The 21758-nt window shown below is 41.6% G+C and overlaps 1 protein-coding gene across 3 annotated transcripts in view; it reads right to left on the reverse strand.

Annotated features, from left to right (window-relative positions):
* Positions 1-19870, reverse strand: part of gtf2ird1 (GTF2I repeat domain containing 1) — a 43997-nt gene extending 24127 nt beyond the window's left edge. The window contains exons 1-6 of one of the 3 annotated variants that reach the window (XM_080866133.1): positions 19538-19869; positions 7115-7244; positions 5543-5684; positions 3639-3815; positions 3318-3501; positions 607-923 (exon numbers count right to left, since the gene is read on the reverse strand). In XM_080866133.1, the coding sequence (XP_080722259.1) occupies positions 607-923; positions 3318-3501; positions 3639-3815; positions 5543-5684; positions 7115-7240 (946 nt within the window). In that variant the 5' untranslated portion in view covers positions 7241-7244; positions 19538-19869. Of the gene's footprint in view, positions 1-606; positions 924-3317; positions 3502-3638; positions 3816-5542; positions 5685-7114; positions 7245-19537 lie in introns of all 3 variants that reach the window. The other 2 variants (XM_080866132.1, XM_080866134.1) reach the window with 2 other exon arrangements.
* Positions 19871-21758: the final 1888 nt, after the last annotated feature.

Raw genomic sequence — 21758 nt, forward strand, 5'->3', positions numbered from 1 at the left:
TGCAGCTGATTTTTGTTTATGATCTAATTATGATCAAGTGATCAGAGCTGCAGCAAAATGATTTTCTTTGAATGGTTTAGGAGGACTGTTACACTCCTAGTTAGTAGTGCCAGCACCAGCCGAAGGTCCGAATGTAGAGAAGTCGGTGGGGACAGTTAACTGTTAAACTATGAATAATCAGCTTCACAGACATCTTTCACAAAACATCATAAACATCTGTTAAAAACACGGCTATAAATCACCATTTCAGAAGCAAGAAAAGTGCTTATTCTGCATGTGGCATCTTTTATTTTTGTAAATGAACCACAGTCTCTTCCTTTCTTACTCTGTGCCCTCCTCATCTGCACTGTTTGAGGTAATGTCCATAAAAGAAAACAAAGACCTATAGGTGCTTTCTTTAGTGATGCAAAGACCAGAAAACAGCTGTGTTCAGTAGGTTGGAAGCCAGCACTGTCTCCAGTTGCTGCTTCCAACTAGCAGGCACGGCCAGCAACACGTCCCCCCTAGCTGGATATACTATTAACCCCGAGACTCTGACATAACAACTCACCTCGCCCCTATTCCATTGCTGAAATCCACCTTTACACATGTTGTATGTTAGCTTACCAGTGTTAGCACTGTCTTTCACAGATGTGCTCTTCTCTGACCCAGGTGTCCAGTTGGCCAGCCTGTCCTTGCCCAGGTTGAGGAGAGACATGGGTTTGAAATCCAGCTTGCCGTCTGGGTGGGGTTTGGAGGACATGGGCATGCCGTACAGGAAGTTTGACAGAACAGAGTTGCTGGAAGTGGCGGGACTTGACGACGTGACTGCTTGCGCGGTCGTCTTCGCTGGGCCGTGGCTGCTTTGCGTCATGACCGCAGTGGAAGCGTTGTGATTGACATCAGTGCTAGACTTGGTTTCTCGAGACAAATCTTCCGGTTGCCTGTTCACAAAGACAACAACAAAATCAAAAAGGGAAATAACTTGTAGGGCTACAAACATGAGACTATTATGTTATGATTTGCTGCCTGATTGGTTAGAACATCCTTGATACCAAAAAGAATTAAATAATAGGCATTTAATAACATCATTTGGTCTCTTTACTTGCTGCCTCCAGCCCTTTGCTTTTCAAACAGGCCCAAAACTCCAATTAAATTCTGCACAGTCTCACAGTGCTGCATGTTCATATTCAGCTTCATTATACAGCAGTAGAGAGAGGAAATTCCCCAATTTGTTTTGGGCAAACATGTGACAGTTAGCTTTATTACACACAGAACAGAGTCTGAAACAACTGTCATGTTGCAAATTTTAATACGTCCTAATAAAATCATTTTTTGCAGCTGCTTGATCAAATAAAGTCTTAATGAATAAATGAGACTGAGCTAAAAAAGAATGTGGTCCTCAGTCTTGTGACTGCTGATCCTGGCCTGCTCCAGCACCAGTGCTTCTTCTTCCACAAACACTCACAAACCACTAGTGAAATCATTTCTGCCGTTTTGACTTTCCAAGTTTTTAAAAAATCCTTTCTCGTGGCGCAATAAATGCTGTGCAGAGTTTTGGTGTCTGTTAAGCCTTTAAATTAATGGATCTATTACTCAAAGTGGATTTCTTGGATTATACAGTGTTTGATTAATAACACAGCCACTTTCATTATTGTAATACAGCACTGTTCTCAGTCTGAACTCTTGCCAAGTACTTTAGCTGATATTCAGAGTTCATACTACCCTGTTACAGAGTGCTACAGAGCAACTGTTGTCATGGGGACAGGTATCCAGCTCAGCGGAGATTACTGTAGAGCTGGCTACACAGTTCAACACGCCCACTAACAGGGCGGGGGCACAAATCATTGCTTTCATGCCACATAAATATGTGCTAAGCAGTGAATTCAGGGAAAAACGGCATCAGATTAAGCCTCTGTGGAGTTACAGGGCCTGTGTTCAAACAGTCCACTTGTTTACCCACTCACTATACAGCATTTGCAATATAAGCTGTTCACTGGGGAGCAAGCGCTGACAGCTGTTTTAGTGAAACATGAACAGTTTATGCAACTAGATGTCTGGTAGGATGTAACACGCTACTACTGCTGTTAGTGGACCACGACAAAACAGCAAAAACAGAAGTATGCACTACAAAGTATTAGCTGGCAAAACATGAGAAAAACATGCAAACAGGAGAAACATGCAAAGCTAAAGACGACTGCAGCGGTCAGGACTGTGTGGATCTCCTCTAAATAATATGTACAAACTGCACTTGTAAAGCTCACAAGTCTGCCACAACTATGCACAGTCATTTGAGAGCAGTTTTGGGTTGAGAGCAGTCTTTAAAGACTGGCCGAACAGCCACCACCACCAAATTCAATATTCTGTCTACTTGAAAGGCGCGTCTCTAATATATTTCAGACACTGCTAACAATTATGTGCCTGCTATCGTTAATTATTTATGTGGCTGAAACCAAAAGCAGAACATCTGCACCACATCTAAGGCTAAGGACAAAACAGCATAGCTGTTTTTGGATAAGCACATGTTGTAGTTTACATGCATCTCTCCAAATGACAAAAATCTGTGTACATTTAACTTTATTTAGAACATATTTCAGCTGGACTTTATCCACCTACACAAGCATAGCGACAATTAGAGCCGTATTTGTGCTATGTGCAACATTTTGTCACCCATGAAAAGCAATGAAACACATTAAAATATCATTTTTTAGAAGCAGCTGACCAAGTAGATTAAAGGTAGACGACTAAAACACGCCTTAAATGTTTCTTTTTTGTAGCCATTTAATTTTTTATTCTGTTTGATTGCTATAGGAAGGCCAGTCAAGCTGCTGTTCTTGTTTATGATATTCAGCAGTCTCTCGTCCCTTGGTCGGACATCCACACCAACTGGAGTGGAGCTGGTGATGATAGTGCTTCTGCTCTGTAGAGCCACTCTCAGCTTGAGGATCATTCAAAGCTGATGTCGCTACGTAGAGCTGGAAGAATGAGCACCAACTGCACGCTACAGTCCGACACGGTGGACATGGAGACTTACTGGTGAGGCAGCTGATTATAGCGCCATATTTATTCTTCTTTATAAACTCCAACATGCGTGCACCTCCATTTACTAAGTTTGTACACAAATACATCCAGTATTTCCACGTAAATTAATTGTATCTTTTAAAACTCTATCTACGACGGATGCACCAAAGTCTGTTCACTTCCAATTAAAAACTGCACAAGAAAACATATCAGGGCAACTAACACAAGTTCATCTTCACATTGGAGTTATCAGAAATGCAACAACTGCTTTCAGAATGCGATCCAACCATTCACAGTCTCTCACTTTGCAGACTCACCTTTTCACGGTGAAGTGGATGCGATGGCTCTGCTCCAGGATCTTCATCAGTGTCTTGGTGTCATACTCAGAGGGCTTCTTCAGGGCGACTCCCTCAGGCAAACCATGAGCCACCACGCAGCCGGGGTCCTTCTGGATCCACTCATAAGGCACAGGGACCAGGCTGCTCTTTCCCACAGCCTCACCTGCATACCGCATGACGCACTGAGTTTTGCTACCTGACTTCCAAGAAACTATATAAAAGTGGCTCCCTATGCTCCAAACATGGATTGCTTCGGCACTGCTTTATGAAAAAATCTGGTTTAAAAAAGGGACTACTCACTGTAGAGCACAGTGAAGACCTCCTCCACCATCTTCCTCAGAACAAAGATGTTGGACTGGGCATCTGATGGAGCTCTCGGTTTCCCATGTTCAGCATCCTTACTCAGTTTGCTGAGATCGCCCTCCTGGTCTTTGGTATGGGAATTTGCTGCAGTCAGATTTTGCAGGCATGGCACCCCTGACCCCAAATAAAAGAGAAATGACTTTAAAAATGTCCAAATGAGCTACAGTATGATTTAGGATTAAGTAAACTCTTTACCCCAACAAAGTCATTCATTTGTCTTTGAAGGTTAAAAACAAAACAAAACAAAAAACAAATGACTGAGAGTCTGGTTCCTAAAACTAATGACTATGTCACCTTTTGAAAAATAGTGTCATATAAAACGAATGACTTGTTTTTCCAACAATGTGCCTAGATGAATGAAAATAATCTCCAATAAAGCGGGGAACATTAAGCCGTTCAGTTTGAGTCTTAAATAAATCAAAGCAAAGTTGAGCCAATGTTCTCAGTAACAGATGCCTGATGAAAATTAAACTTGATGAACTGGTGTTACGGGCATAGACAGTATAAAAGAAGGACGGGGCTAGCGTGACATCACCCAGTGGGCTCTGATGTCCTGTTGCGAAGCCTGTAGCGTTTTTAGCAGTCGCCATCTTGACAAGACAGGGATAGATCTGACCATGAAAGCATTCAAATATTCAGTTTAATATTCAGTATGTGCCAAATCACAACACAAATCACCTCGAGGTGCTTTATGTTGTCAGGTAAAGACCCTACATTAATAAAGAGAAACCCCCAACAATCATACAATATGAGCAGTGGGCGACAGTGAGAAGGAAAAACTGCTTTTCAATAGGAAGAAACCTTCCACAGAACGTGGCTCAGCCAAAGGCAGCTGTCCACTGCTTGACTTTTCAGACCTGGACTCTACGTCCATCTTTTAAACTGTCCATGGTTACGGGGGAGGATATACTGCGAACTGAGTGTATTATCTGTTGCTTCACCTTACCTCTCAAGTAAGGTGAACAAAGGGGGCTAAATGGACCAATGCCAACTTCTAAAATATATTCAACTTACAACCTTGGATGCTAGCATAGCTAATGGAAATGAGAGTAAAAGGAAGGAGTAAGAGACGCGAAGAGACACAAAATCAACAATAAATATACACAAAAAACCAAATATAACAAAAAACCAAGATAATATTGGTCTTCCAGCCAAAAAATATGACAATAATATATGTCTGTGGGTTAGGGTCTCTTGAGTCACATGAATCTTGTGCTGGCTAAGTGAAAAGTTGGATTTTTAAAAAACATTATTTGTAGCATCGGCACAAAAGGAAGTGATAAATTATAGCAAAAAAACAAAACAAACAAAGTATCGTTTACTGGCCAAATTGCTGTTGTAAACAACCTGTGGTGTGAGTCAGAACTGTTATGAAAGTGTTTGTCCGCTCCATTACTTTGCTCAGTTCTAATAGAAAAATGGAATATTAATTTATCTCCTCCTCCTACAAATGCACGGTGGGTTTTTAAAAGGAGTGCTATAAAGTACTGTCAGTAAATTTGTAAACATAATTCATCAAATGGCTTTGCTAAATAAGATATGATGAGACACTTTGCTGATGTATTGTTATTTGGGATAAAAAGGGGGGGAAATGTGGCTCTGCATCTGCTTTGGTGATTTATTTCATGGCGACATCATTTGATGTTGAGGTAAGCTGCCGTGATTATTAAAGCTCAGATAATCTGCATCTGTGCAAGCACAAAACGAAGATTTCTTCGGGGACACAAGTGACACAAGCGTATTTTAAGTAACGACCTCACAGCTGCGGCTGTAATGAGAGTGATCGATGTTCTACTAAGACTGAATGAATTATGGGAAACGATGTTCAGAGCGGTGCTTACGGCAAAACTTGTAGAAGTCTGTTTGGATTTCCCTCCTGGAGTTGAGGAACACTCTCCCCTTTTCTGTGCCGACGGCGATCACGCTGTCCTCGTGCACGGTGACGCACGCCACCTCGGCGTTTAGTTTAGACATCGCCATGCACTGCAAAACAAGGAAGCTTTTAGGTTTACAAAGGACCGAAACACTTTGTAAACTGATGGCTTAAGCAAACAAAATGAAAATGTCAGTGACGACTTCCAGTTGTGGTGAAGAACTTCACGTACACTTCCATGTTGGGCATGAATCTTTGTAATTTTTGGCTTTTAAGGGTTTCCTTGAACTGTTCTTTATTCAGAGTACAATAATTGTACAACATGCATCTCTAATGACATTCAAAAACAAGAACTGAGTTGTTTCCTTTTTTAGATTTTCTCTAATCCACATGTGGTTTAAAGGACACATAGAGGCTCAAATTACACAAACACACGTCCTTACAAGTTGTACTTTGACCAGATGCTTTTGGTTCCAGTCAGTAAGCTTCTGGCATAATTCTGGCTGGATATTTGACCGGGTCAGGTTCCTGGCACATGAATGGCTTTTAAGCATACTCTTCTAATTTGAAATAAGGTTGAGGTCGGGCCTTTGGGAAGCCCATTTCAAAAGCCGAATATTAAGCCAGCTTCAGTGCGTGTTTGGGATCATTGTCCTGTTGGAACACCCAGTTGTGTCCAAGTTTTAACCATCTGGCTGTTGATTTGAGGTTAGGTTATAGAATTTGGAAGCACTCTGCCTCATTCATTCATTATTCATTATTCCATCCACTACCACTGGCAGCAAAACAGCCCCAGAGCATGATTCTACCACCTCCATACTTGACACCGACCTTCCTTAAGTTTGAAAGCCTAACCTTTGGTCCTCCAACTATAACTCTTGTACTGCAACTAAATAGCTAAATTATTGTCTCGTATAACCATAAAACTTCTCCAGAGGGGATTTGGCTCGTCCAGGTTTGCAGCTGCAAATTTCAGTTGACCATGAAGTTGTCGAATTTAGAGTTTAAAAGTGTATGACTACTTCTGATCAAAACTGTAAGAGTCAACGCATGGCGGTTTATTTATTAGCCAAAATGAATCCAGGAATAAACGCAGGACTTCTGTAAGTGGACAACACGCCTGGTGACCCCCCCCCCTCCCCCAAACTATATACACAGTTAAATTAGACCAATGAAGTTATTTAATTTGCAGAGACAATGACTTTGCTGTTTCTCATAAGCTTGCATTTCTTAGTATGGAGCAAGACTTCCTCCATATAGGAATCATTTACTGGCTTTTACTTGAAACACGTTAACAAAAATTATTAACAATCTTGATATTACTAGAAGAACTGCGTCCTTATTTTCTTGGAATTAAGCAAAATACACTATTCCTCCCTTATATTCAATGCATGCTCACATAAACAGAAAAAGTAAAAACTATAGTAACACTTTTAAGGTGGATTTCATGAAATGTTTAGGAAAAAAATGTCATTTTGGCCCCACATGTCAAAATCTCCAACAGGAAATAACGCTGTATGACCCTTGATTATGAACGTACCACTGAGTCGAGGGCAGACACCAGGCTGGTGAGGATCTCCTGTCTGGCTGACACCAGCGGGACCTGTGGCTCGCCGCGGGAGTTCGTCCTGATGCCGTCGCATGCCAGCTTCCTGATCTGAGCCATGCCTCTGCGGGGACCGGATGAACACAGTTTAGACAGGCAGCCACAGAGCGACACAGACAAACCCTGCATGTGTCTGAGGATGCATTCCTGTACACATGCTGCAGTGACCTGCATTCAAAGCAGGTTCTGCTGACATCATGTGGTTTGACTTTAAGCAAATATAAGCTTTTATTCAGAACGCTGAGCTCTGAAAGGTGAATAATTAATTCAGAAGGGAGGGAGGGTTTCCTTCACCTGTTTCACACAAATACGAGTCTACAGGCCTCATTAGGCTGGACTGGGACTTTTAAAGTGATTGCTGAGCAGATATATTTACCATCTTTAATGTGCCAGCATGCTAACATTATCACAAAACAAAAAGCAGAAGAGAAACTTACTGGAAACCACTTTAACTGATGTATAGAAGCAGGACCACAACTTAGACGCTTCTTTTCCTGTTATATGCCTATAAATGGATTCCTGCCATGCACGCCTGTTTGTTCTCATTCTCCATGCCCCATCCACCCACCCCTCTACTTTCTTTCTAATATCACCTCTCTTAGGGGCCCCAGGGGGGGGTCTACAGAGCAAAGAAGCAATCGTAGATCCATGCCAAAGTCATCATGCTGCTCCACCGTTCCCATCTGCCAGATGCAACTTGCACAATTCAGCTTCACTAAAGGAGTATGAACTTCAGAGGGGGGGATTGGGATTCATCCTCTGTGGAACATAAGTGCCAGGAGAATTATCCTGGTTACAGATTTTCCAAATTGTCCAACTGAGTGCCTCCAAGCTTATTAAATCCTTTTCAATACTGGTTTCATGTGCACTACAAGATAATGACGTAAATTCACAGCATGGGAGCTTTGGCACACCTGAGTCACCTGCAAATCTTTTGTTTGTACATTGTGTTTAGGCACAGAGACTTAAAAAAAAACAGTCGTGCTGACATTGAAAAACCTGTTTAGGACTACTCTTTTTAAAAAAGAGACCAGAGTAAGTGAACTGAGAAAGACTCAAACCCACAAACTGAACTGACAGTGGCACCGATATCAATCAAATCCATTCAATCCATTCCGTTAATACAGCATAGTGAGTACAGCCTCAATTCTTAACCTCATGAACTCCAGAAGACGTTACAATGAGAGTCTGCTGCATGTTGATATGAGTATGATATGAGTTGCCTGTCCGTCAGAGGATAGACTTTAAAGTTCTGATGCTGGCCTATAAAGCTCTGAATGGTTTAGGACCAAAATACATCAATGACCTCCTGACCCAGTATGAACCATCCAGATCCCTCAGGTCATCTGGATCCGGTCTTTTATCAGTTCCCAGAGTCAGAACCAGACACGGAGAAGCTGCATTCAGCTTTTATGCTCCTTATATCTGGAACAAACTCCCAGAAAGCCTCAGATCAGCTGAAACACTCAGTTTATTTAAATCCAGGTTGAAGACTCACCTGTTCTCAGCTGCATTTGAATAAAGCACCAAATCCACACTTTAAGCTTAAATTTCAAAACTTACATTTAACTACTGATTTTATCTACTGTTCTGATTTTATCTGTTTTGATTTTATATACTGTTGTTTGTTTGTTTGTTTGTTAATTAGTTAGTTAGTTTATTTGCTTGTTTTAATCAATTTTAAATCATGCTTTTTATTTGTTCTTGTTTCTAATGTCTCTGTAAAGCACTTTGAATCACCTTGTTGTTGAATTGTGCTATACAAATAAACTTGCCTTGCCTTGCCTTGATATGAGTTGATATACCTAATCCCCGCGTACAGACAGAGGCTGAAGCTCTCCAAACCTGTCGTGAGGACTAAAAAACTGTGGAGCAACGAGGCTGTGGAGGAGCTTCGCACGTGTTTGGAGTCTACAGACTGGGACACAATGAAGGCTGCTTCTAACAGCTTGGACGAGTTTACGGACACTGTCACCTCCTATATCCACTTCTGTGAGGACAGCATTGTGCCATCACGCACCAGGGTGAGTTATAACAATGGGTGAGTTTACTCCTAAACTCAAAAAGCTGTGGCTGGAAAAGAGAAAGGCGTTCAGAAGCGGAGACAGGGACTGCTACAGAGAGGCCAAGTACAGGTTCACTAAAGAAGTGGACATTGCTAAACATCAGCACTCTGAGAAGATGCAGCAGCAGATCTCAGAGAATGACTCGGCCTCTGTGTGGAAAGGTTTTAGGAATATCACAAACTGCGACTGGGGAGAGTGCCCGCCCTATGGAAGACATCCTGCATCGTGCCGGTCCCCAAAAAGAACCGGCCCAATGAGCTGAATGACTTCCGACCGGTGGCACTGACGTCACATCTTATGAAGACTCTAGAGCGGCTCTTCCTCAACTTCCTCCGACCACAGGTACAACATGCCCAGGACCCACTACAGTTTGCATACAAGGCGGGTGTCGGAGTGGAGGATGCCATCCTGTACCTCCTACACAGAGCCCACTCACACCTGGATGGGGGAAAAGGCACGGTCAGGATCCTGTTTCTTGACTTTTCCAGTGCCTTTAATACCATCCGGCCCTGTATGCTTCAGGAAAAACTGAACAGGATGGAGGTGGACCCCTGCCTGGTGGCCTGGATCTCCGACTACCTCACCGACAGACCACAGTACGTCAGGCTGAAGGACATCACGTCTGACACTGTGGTCAGCAGCACAGGAGCACCACAGGGAACTGTGCTGTCCCCTCTTCTCTTCACCCTGTACACCTCTGACTTCTGCTACAACTCTGAATTATGCCACATTCAGAAGTTTGCAGACGACACAGCCATCATGGGGTGTATCATGGATGATCAGGAAGAGGAGTACAGAAGTCTGGTGAGGAACTTTGTCGCATGGAGTCACACAAACCACCTGCAACTCAACACCTCAAAGACTAAGGAACTGGTTGTGGACTTCGGGAGGTCTAGAGCAGGTCCACTGCCAGTTCAGATAGAGGGGGAGGAGGTGGAGGTGGTCAACAAGTACAAGTACCTCGGGCTGTGGGTGGACAATAAACTGGACTGGTCATGCAACACAGAGCACCTGTATAAAAAAGCCCAAAGCCGACTGTACTTCCTCAGGAGGCTGAGGTCTTTTAACATCTGCAGGAAGCTCCTGAGGATGTTTTACCAGTCGGTGGTTGCTGGAATACTTTTCTATGCTGTGGTGTGCTGGGGGAGCAGCACAGCAAAGAAGGACTCATCCAGGCTGGAGAAACTGATCAGGAGGGCTAGCTCTGTGGTCGGCATGAAGCTGGACACTCTGGTGACAGTGGCAGAGAAAAGGACATTAAAGAAACTGCTGGACATTATGAACAATGCTGGGCATCCTCTGCACACGGCCATAAACAATCAGAAGAGTCTGTTCAGTGACAGGTTGCTTCTCCCAAAGACAAGAACTAACAGACTTAAAAACTCCTTTGTCCCACACGCCATCAGACTGTTTAACTCCTCTCTGGAGGGGAGAGGGAGGGGAAACAGGAGGACAAAGGAGGGGGGAACAACTAAGCTGTAGTGCCTCTTCACCTCACTGTACAATACCTTGTGCAATACTTTTTGTAAATAGTCAACGGTGCAATAGACTCAATACTTGAAATGTGCAATTCACTTGTATTTTTATTTTTATTCCTATTTATTCTATTTATCCCCTTCGTATATTTTATTTATATTGTCTCTGTATTTATATATATGTGTGTGTGTATAACTCTGTAACTTCTGTCGGTGCTGTGCTTTTTTGGAAATCGAATTTCCCAGAGGAACCCACCCGAGGGATTAATAAAGTTCTATCTAATCTAATCTAATCTAAAACTACAAGCCTAAAACCCCCCACTCCACTGATGACTTGCTCTTGGCCAACACCCTTAACGACTTCTACTGCCGTTTTGACGAGCCATCAGGCAGCCTTCACACCTCCAACGGCCCCAACAATAGAGGCACTTTGGACACTAATTCCCCCACCTCTCCCCCCTCCATAGAGCCATCACCACCTTCAAACTGTTCACCTACAACACCCCCCTCCTCACCCCACACAAAAGAGGATTTCACACCACCTCCTCCCACCACAACTTTTCATATTCATGAAGCAGATGTGAGGAAGCAGTTTAAGAACCTGAATGCTCGGAAAGCTCCCGGCCCAGACGGTGTGTCTCCTGCCACCCTCAGACACTGTGCAAACGAGCTGGCCCCAGTGTTTTCTGGCATTTTCAACTCCTCACTGCAGGCATGTCATGTGCCTGCCTGCTTCAAGTCCTCCACCATAATCCCTGTCCCCAAGAAACCTAGGATCACTGGACTAAATGACTACAGACCCGTGGCTCTGACATCTGTGGTCATGAAGTCTTTTGAGCGCCTAGTTCTCTCCCATCTCAGGACCCTCACGGCCCCCCTCCTGGACCCCCTGCAGTTTGCATATAGAGCCAACAGGTCTGTAGACGACGCCATCAACATGGCCCTACACTTCATCCTGCAGCATCTGGACTCCCCAGGAACCTACGCCAGGATCCTGTTTGTGGACTTCAGCTCTGCCTTCAACACCATCCTTCCAGACCATCTCCGAGACAAGCTTTCCCAGATGAATGTGCCTGATCCCATCTGCCGGTGGATCACTGACTTCCTGACGGACAGGAAGCAGCATGTGAGGCTGGGAAAGAATGTTTCGGACTCCCGGACCATCAGCACCGGCTCCCCTCAGGGCTGTGTTCTTTCTCCTCTGCTCTTCTCCCTGTACACCAACTGCTGCACCTCCACCCACCAGTCTGTCAAGCTAATCAAGTTTGCAGATGACACCACCGTTATTGGGCTCATCTCGGACGGGGATGAGTCTGCCTACAGGAGGGAGGTTGAACGTCTGGTGTCCTGGTGCAGCCACAACAACCTGGTGCTGAATGCCCAGAAGACAGTGGAGATTATTGTGGACTTCAGGAAGCACACAGCCCCACTCCCCCCCATCATCCTGACTGACACCCCCATCACCTCTGTGGACTCATTCCGCTTCCTGGGTACCACCATCACCCAGGACCTGAAGTGGGAGCCCACCATCACCTCCGTCATTAAGAAAGCCCAGCAGAGGATGTACTTCCTGAGGCAGCTGAAGAAATTCAACCTGCCAACACGGACGATGATGCAGTTCTACACTGCAATCATCGAGTCCATCCTCACCTCCTCCATCACCGTGTGGTACGCTGGAGCCACTATCAGGGACAAACAGAGACTGCAGCGTGTTGTGCGCTCTGCTGAGAAGGTGATTGGCTGCAGACTCCCATCTCTGCAGGACCTGTACACCTCCAGGACATTGCGGCGTGCAGCTCGGATCTCAGTTGACCCTTCTCACCCTGGACACAGTCTGTTTGACCTGCTCCCCTCAGGCAGGAGGCTCCGGTCCATTCGCACCAGAACCTCTCGCCATAAGAACAGTTTCTTCCCCTCTGCTGTTCGACACATGAACAATAACCATATGACTGTTCCCACCACTAACACATGACCCTACGCTGTGTCACTGCATCATTCCATGTTTGGCACTGATCACCACCTGCACTCATGTATATATCTTTCTACGTAGCACTCTTAATTCTTATTCTCATGTATATATCTCATGTATAGCTCATGCACATATCTTTTTACGTAGCACTTTTAACTCTTATCCCTACTTTTATTTTTTCATGTCTATTTAAGTGCTATTTATGACACTATTTAAGCGCTATTTATGACACTACGTTTGCACTGAAGCACCGCAGCAATTTCCTAATGTTGTAAACCTGCTCAACATTTGGCAATAAACCCCTTTCTGATTCTGATTCTGAGTGCAAGAAATTAATTCTGCATACGTTTCAGCTGAATGCAAGAAAATTACAATGAAGTTATCACTGTCAAGACATTTTTTCATCCTCTGTTAAACCAAACACGTAATTTGTGGATATTTGTATTATTTAAAATGTTTTTCATATGAGCCACGGTTCACTGTAATTAAATTATTAGAAGTAGAAAACCTATTATGTGAAAAAAGCAGATACATTTCGGGTGTCATAACTCACAGGCCAGTTCCTGTTTAATTCCTGATTGAAAACACCACAACGCTGCGTACAACCATACACTCTGTCACTGGGACCTTAAACTTTTCTCCTTAACAGATCTTGGGTGTTAAAAAAAAAGAGGTACTGGTTACAGATTATTAAAATGAGTCCTTATGTTTCCAAAATAACTGCATCAGCATCGTATCGTATGAGTAGCTAAATCAAGGAAGGAAGGCATAGAAAAAACGGGCCATGTAAACAAAAAAAGCAAAGCTGCAAACAGACAGGAAGTGTTAAAGAAAAGCTGCTCGGCTAAAGCCAGGCACTATGTTCTCATGGCAACTGAAACCCGTCTCCTTGGAAACTAATCTCGGGGCATTTGAACAATGCAGCTCTGGCCTTTAATCTCTCCAGACACTGGGAACCATTATACTAGCCTCTGGCAAGCCCAAACCACTGACTCAATAGAGAGAGAGGACACAGAGGCAGAGAGACAGACAAGAGGCAGAGGGAGGAAGAGGAGGGTGGGTGTGGTGGGGTTCAGCTGCACCAGTTTGAACGTGCCAAGTCTATTGGCCATCTAAATCTGCATCCCCTGAGGCCACAGCAAACATTACCCCCTCCCTCCCTCCTAAATTATTATGGCCTGGAAATAGATGGCCTCTTTCCCTCGCATATTTAAAAGGCAAAGGAAGCAGAGAGAGAGGGACAAATGGTGGGGATAAGCAGAGGCTCGGGATAATGCCATGTCAATTGCTTTGCGAGAGGAAGCTCAAGCATAATGTCACAGTGCTGTTATGATTCTCAGTGACTATTGAAGAGTTCAACATGGAACGGCTTTCATAAATAAAGCAATGCTCAAAATCAATGAGTCTATTATGATCCCGAAAGAAAAGGAAAGCCAAGATTATTTATTGCAAATCCAGCTGTTGATGGAGAATGAGGTGAACTTTGCAGGCATGCGGGGACTATTCACTATGATTTCATCCAGACAGTCACTTTTACAAAAGCTCAATTATACTCTAAGCCTGCAAAAAGAGGCTTACGATCGTTGTTAGTATAAGCAACAGTCATGCAGTTTATTTAACATAACAGGGGTTTTTCCTGAAGGTAAAGAAACTACGCCGCCCACCAGAAAGGGGTTGTCCTTGGACTGTGCCCAAGCTGTGCCCAGCTTGCTCAAAGTAACAGGAAAATGTGGAGATTTCTTTAAAGTAAGGCTACACTGACTCTTTGTCTTAACCATCTACGGACCAATTGTACTAAGGTCCAAAATACTCCTACTATTCCTACTGTATATTACTGTACACTACTATTCTTATTGTATATATTGTATATCATATATCTTATTCATCTGTTCCTGTCTCTCCTGCTGCTTTGAGCATGTACATGACAAAATAATTTCCCTCGGGATAAATAAAGTTGTTCTTATTCTTATTCTTAAAAATCATCCTGGACTAGGACTGCCACGATTAGTCGACTAGTCACGATTACGTTGACTATCAAAATCATCGACGACTAATTTAATAGTCGACGCGTCGTTTGAAGCTTTGTAAGATCCCAAAAGACGTAGGAATAAGTAGTAGGATTTAAGAATGTAACAACGGACTGAAACAGAAGATGGCAGCACTGCATGTACAAGAATGCCAGCTGCCGTTAAACCCCGAAGAAGAAGAAGAAGCTCTGTCCCAGAAATCATAGCGCGGCCCTGCTCAGTTTCCGACAATGGCGGCAGCTAGTTCGTTTTAATATTACTTATTATTCTTTCTGGGTCAGTAAATAAACGTTTAACATATTTTCAGGCGAGAATGTAGCTGTGTAAACCTCAAATATCTGCTCAGGTTATCAAGACACCACATATTTTCAAAAGCGCTTCGACGTTTTCGGAGACTTCTGTTGCCCACTAGCTCGATAGCTAGCCGGGGGCTAGGCTCACTAGAGCCGTGAGAACACCGGACTCCCGGCAAATCGTTTTCAAACCCACCGCTGTCCTTCGCTACTCAGGTTGAACATATATAAGTCACATAGATAACTTAAAAATGTTATTGTTTGGCTTTTTTTAGTATTTTATTTGTTCCTGAGTAAATCGGTTTGGCTGAGATTAAAGTTATAGTTTTTACACAGCTGAATAAACGTCAAGCAGACAACTAATTATCAGAAGTGTGAGATGCTCAAGAATATACTCCGGTGTCCTATTATATTTTAGATAGCAAGGAGCAGACGGCTGAGTTTATTAAACTTCACCTAAACAATCTGCAGATTTCATTAAAATTTAATAAACTATCATCTTATCTTTATTTTTAGTTAGCACATACCTTAAACACTTAAAGCTGTAAGCTAATGGTAGTTATATAAGAGCAGATGCTGCTGGTGCAATAAGCTGTACGTTTTACGTCCAATGGATGCATGATCTGATTAGTCGACTAATCGCAAAAATAATCGGTGACTAGTCGACTATCAAAATAATCGTTTGTGGCAGCCCTATCCTGGACAGAACAATTTTGAGCCATTGATAAAGGTCCTGCCTGCTAGGGCTGCTCAATTATAGCAAAACTCTTAATGACATTCATTTTTGTCCAGTACTGACAATATGGTTATTTAATACAAATGTTCACATAAACTGGAAAAATGGTGGATTTACTCAATTTAAAAAAGGAAGACAGATAAAACTCTTTTTATTAAGTGAGTTTTCAGTAACTCTGATTGCAGCTCAAATGAATAAACTAAATGAATGAATGTGACCTGAATTAAAGCAGCCACAGCCTGGCAACGAGCAAATGGGAACTACATGAAAGAGCAAAAATGAAGGAAAAGAACATGCTGCATGGGAAAACGCACAAATTAAAGAAAAACTTTATTTTTATAAATAAACCACAATTGACTTTTAAATGAAAATTCAATTCCATTAATTCGCCTATAACATAATCAGTAACCCGATATGACACAAAAGACATACGACTTTCTCTCTATCTGGTTATGATCTAGTCAACTTGCAGTGTTTCGAATGCGTGTTAAGATTCTCTGCAAACTGCCTGAGCATCATCATCAGCAAGTGGTAAATGAATATAATGAATTCAGCTTAATGCAAAACCAAAACTCAGTCTGAGTGCTCAGATGTTAATTGACACAAGACATTTTTATGATCACATGAAACAAAAAACTCAGCGTAGCTATTATACCTCAAGTCTTAATGTTTTACTTTCTACAAACAGGGCGAAACATAGCCACATCAAGTCAAAACCCCTTATTTTCTGTAATATACAGTGCTGTTGTTGTACTATAATGGATGCTTATATTAAACATAACCTAAGTTCAAACAATGAAGTCAGCATATGTACAAGTAATCCCTGTGAGCCTAAAACTCAGCCTTCCTACTGCTTTAAAACTGACGTTTCTTCCTACTGTTGGCTCTATGATGTCATTAAGAGTTAAGCTGTATGTTTTACAGTCATCACCGGCACACAGCTCTTGACGTGAGCACAGAAGCCCCTCCTACTGCTGTTCAAACCTTCTTTTTGTGAGAAGCAGCCAATCGGGAGGGTTGGCTTTCGGGGTGATACTTCTGTAAAGCTTGTCGTCTCAAACTAACCACTAAAGGACTTTTATACATACATTTATACAGCGCTTTTACGTTTCCACACACCCCGATGGATTAATTAGGGTCAGTATCCAGGATTATACTGTCAACCTTTCTCTCAGAAGATCACCTACTCTACCTCCTGAGTGTAAAAAGAATAAATACATGGTGCTGGAAATGAGCAGAATAGGTCCCCTTTAAGATATTTAGCCACTGTTTTTGAAGGCACTAAAACTTTAGATTTTAATTCCCTAAATAAATACTAAACCTCTATCTTGCATCAGAGGTAGGCAAGGTTAATGTTAGTGTGATTCATAAGGTTCAATGTTTCTTGCTGACTAAAGGTGAATTAAAGATAGACCTATTTTAGTACGAGGTGCTCCTATAGAACTTATGTGGTGTAGGGACAGCACCTGGTCTACTGCAATTCTTACAAATGTAGACATCTTTTCATGTATTTGTGGCTCAAAGGTGTGTTTCAAAAAAGATCAAATTACATAAAGAAACTATAAATAAAAAGGCCTGCAGGTAAACACCAATTATATTTAAATATATATATATAACTAACTATTAATCCTAAATGGTGTACCATAATAATACCACTCAAGGTCACCATCACAGAGAGAAGGGTTTCCAGCACACCTGCTTAGCCGCACAGGTGTCTCCAATTATTGTGGCTGATTAGGCCTGTGCTCAGGTTGAAGGTTTAAGCTAATGGCAAAGCTTCGTGAACCAAAATAACTGGGTGTGTCCTGCGATGTTAAATTTCCACTGTGTTATAGCCAACATCAGGTAATGGAGGTGCTTTTAAAACAATCCTTTCCTGTTCACAGATTTGTGAAGTATAGATGTGGGAAAAGCATCGAAAGCTAGTTTGTGATGCACTACTCAAGGTTGAAACTGATTGTAAACGAAGTTTAATTTCTGTATTTCATCCTTTCATAGCTTTGAAATGTTTTCAAATGGGGGTCAATTTTGCCTTGGATCTAACCAGAAAAAGCAATGTGAACTGAGTTTTTATTGTGCCGTTTATGATGCCGCTGTGCTCAAAAAGCCAGTGTTTCAAGCTGGCATAAGTAGCATATTTGTGTGAGGAAACTGAGCCGAAAACAGACTGAAATCGTTCCAACTGGTGGTGTGCAACTTAAGAGTCTGTAAATGTTTTAGTTTCACCGGCCCAAAGAAGTGCGAGCCAACTCGGGAGTGTAACAAAGATGTCAATCAAGCGCAGTCCTCAGAAGGTGTCTGATTGGGAAAGGGAAGCGAAAACGACGCTTAATCTAAAGTACATCCTGCTAGAAGAATTATATGCAAGTCATTGAGGGTAGAGTGTTTTGGTTTTTTTGTCCCTTTTCATGGAAAGGCACGGCACCTTGCTGTAAGTCTGGGTGTGGTTTGATAGATGTTATCTAACATTTCCTTCCAGCAGCAGACAATCCTTTTGTTTGCTGTGTCAGAAACTGTAAGTCACCACTGGTGTGATATTTTTTTTTTCTTTTTTTCCTAAGTTCTCCAAAGTTAAAAGTTGAAAATCGAGTCGGCTGTAACACCTTAAACTTAAACATCTCCTAAAGAGGTTTGATTTTTACTCGGATAAAACCTTTTTATTGGAGTAAGAAAGGGTATATGTGACATAAGGAAACTGATAAAGAACCAGGGAAACTTTTTTTTTTTTTTCTCTAAACCTTTATTTGACCAGAAGCTTCACTTTCTGGTCAGTTTAACAGAACTTCAACTATGTTAAAACTGTATTTTACTAAAGAAAAATTAAAGTAGATTTCCACTACAGTAATTTCAACTGAGTTGGCACGATGCTGTCTTCATACTGCACATCTGTTTAAATGCTCTTTAAAAAGTTCACGTCACAGCTGAGGTAAATGGGAAAGGTAAGCAGTGAAATCGCATATCAGACATGGATGGGATGTCTACTTTTTCCCCCTCAGCTAATTTCTCCAAACACCAACAGCTGATAGTTTCACTCCAGTCAGCTGTTTTCAAAAACAAACTTTAACGTGTGTCTACAAGAAAGCAGCTGAGGTTAAAACGACAAGAAAATAACACACTAATGTCCAAATTAAACGCTCGCTGTTTGGATACATGCAACCACTGATTTAGAGTACCGAGCGCTGTTTTAAAACTGGGTGTAATTATAGGACGGCTAGTGATTTCTGTTAAAGTTAACTGCGGCGCAGTGCCTGTGTGTCGAGGCTGGTATGAAAGTCGACAACGCTGTTAGTTATTCAAATCCTTTGGCTGAAAGTTGAAATGTGTAGCTTCCTTTCTTACACTTGCTAATGCGGCTAGCTGGCTTTGTTGTATTAGCTGGGTAACCTTCTGGTAAGTGATAGCGTTAAAAAGAAATATGGGGGATAATTTGCCAAGCAGACAGACGCTGCATCCCAGTCATAAACAGAGGCTAGCTTTCCGCTCGCAAGGTTAAATGGAGGAGTCCCTGAAACCTGCTAACTATCGGTAACCTTTCTCCGCTACTTACCATATGTCTAACTAATAATCGCTGGCTAATTAGCTAACGGTAGCATTAGAGCATTGAGCTAGCAGTGCGGCGCTAGCCCCCTTTATGCTAGCTAGCGCTAGCACTTTCCTTTCATCTCCTCCCCCAGTCCCGAAATTAGGTTATAATCTGTAATTTCTAAATGCACAATCACAAAAGCCGCAAGCTTTGCGAGGGCGCAGAACGTAACTCCTCAATAATGTCAAAACGGACATCGAAATCTCACCTTAATTAGCGATTAAATAGCCTTGTTGCTGCTGTCAATCCCGGAATAGGTTTATTCCCCCGTTTTAATCCATCAGAAACGCTCACAATTCCCATCCACAATGTAGCTGTGCCATCTGCTAAAACATCGTAATCCGGATCATCACAACGACGACTTCGAGCTCACGTCCCGTTGTCTGCTATTTGTGTATTTTTTTTTTTTCTTAATTTTATGTCTGTTTTTTCCCCTTAACAGAGCAGGGTGTCCCTTTCCCCTTTCTTTGTTCTGTAATCCAGTAAAATTGAAACTCATTCGCCTCCTGCTAATCCCAGCCCAACTCAACAACAGCATCTATTGGCTGCAATTTACATACAGGATTAACGGAGCAACCTCTGGAAAAACCCTCAGAGAGCAAAATGTACACGGAAAGGAGAATGTCCTTAAAAAATAATAATAGTGAAACGCACATATATTTTATTTAGACTGTGGCTATTTAAATCACCGTCTGCCACTTGACAGCAACTTCACACATTACTTTGTGTTTTAAGAAATCCTTCATAGACTGCGTGTAGGTGCTTTGATGCGATAGCTGCGCAGTATCCAAAGTATTTTTAGGATTAGGATCTGTCCAAAGTGGATCTACGGCAGCTACATGGATCTTGTGGCCATGGAAGTTATGCCATAGCTGCAGTGATTGCCCAAAATAGCTCATGTCTGTTTGATATAGGGTAAAGTTCAGATCCTAGAGAAGAGGTGCTTTTCTTTTTTACATTTCCATGCAGGTGTGGAAATATATGAATATTTAAAAATAAGAAAAAGTTTCTAGATTCTGACAAAATGTTTTAACCAGAATTAAAATGTAGTGCTTAAACCTCAATATGTAAAGTTTTTCTGCTTCTCTAGCTCCACTGTGATCTGCATATGTAATATATTGTAGAAGTTGAACTGAATTTATAAACTATAATCCCAGTCTTGGCCATCTGTTATGTAAATAGTTGTGAATGTTTAATTAGTCTTAAAAAAGTCAGTTTTACTATGACCTTTTAACAGCTATCGTAAGGTCGTTGGCTTCACTTTAGCTTTAGAATTGATTTTTAAAATTTGAGCTCGTATTTTTGTTTTGCTCCACGGTCCGAGACATCAATATCGCTCTGATTGCCAGTAAGCTACGACCCAGCTTGACCCCTCGGGTCAGCAGGATCAGGTTATTTCATGAGTCACAACAAATGGTAATGAAACCCGTTTTAGGTTTTATGCCTTGCAAAGTCTTGTTAGGTACACTGGACCATTAGAAGTTTAAAAGTAGAAACATGCCTGTTTAGCCATTAGCTGTTAGTCTATAGTTGCTGGTTTTAAACGTAATTGTTCCCAATTTCTGCTTGTTTTCATTTTTTGTTTTAGTTTCATTGGACTACTGATGATCTTACTTCATTTTATTTCTACGGTGTTTATTAATGTTAAGTTATATATATTTTTTACACTTATTTGTTTTATGGGTAATATTATTTACATCCAGCTTTATCTGATTTTAGTAAAAAAAAAAAGGATTGTGCTAGAATGTCTGTTATAGCTTATGCTTTGAAACATGCTATATAAATAGCTGCACTATATTTAATGTAAAGAAAAAAGGAACCAAGTAAATCCAAGTGTAACTTTTTACTTGGTTCCTTATTTATTTATTTTTTTAAAACACAAAATAAATTGATTGGTTACTTTATTATATTAAATATAAATAAAACTGTTCATATGGCTTTATTAATATTTAACGTAATAAATGGTGAAACTTAGGTTTACTTGGTTATTTTTTTTGATGCACTGGTTACTTTATTACATTAAATAGACATCAGCATGCAATCATTTAACTTGTCCAACCGTCTTAATACCAAGTTTAGTTATACGTGCCCCGTAAACTAACATTAGCTTGATATCCCATCTGTGAGGAAAAGGGAACGTTTCTTTTAAAAGTACTTGGATCATTAAATTTTAATCATAAGTTATTTACATTAAATCCATTGCAATCTCACTAGTTTCAGTTACTTTCCCCTCTTAACTGCTGTGTTCAACTCTGTTTCACCAAGAGCAAAAATGACATCTGTGCCTCATCTATGCTGTGCTTTTACAAATAAGTCACTTCTTACTTATTCAAAATGTCACCTGCATAACCAATCAGCCCTCTAGCAGAAACTGGGACATGTGGATAAGCCCTGACATTTGCCAAGGCCAACAAATAAAACTGATATAT

This window comes from Rhamphochromis sp. 'chilingali', assembly GCF_963969265.1.
Source record: "Rhamphochromis sp. 'chilingali' genome assembly, chromosome: 19".
In the NCBI taxonomy this organism is placed as follows: Eukaryota; Metazoa; Chordata; class Actinopteri; order Cichliformes; family Cichlidae; genus Rhamphochromis; species Rhamphochromis sp. 'chilingali'.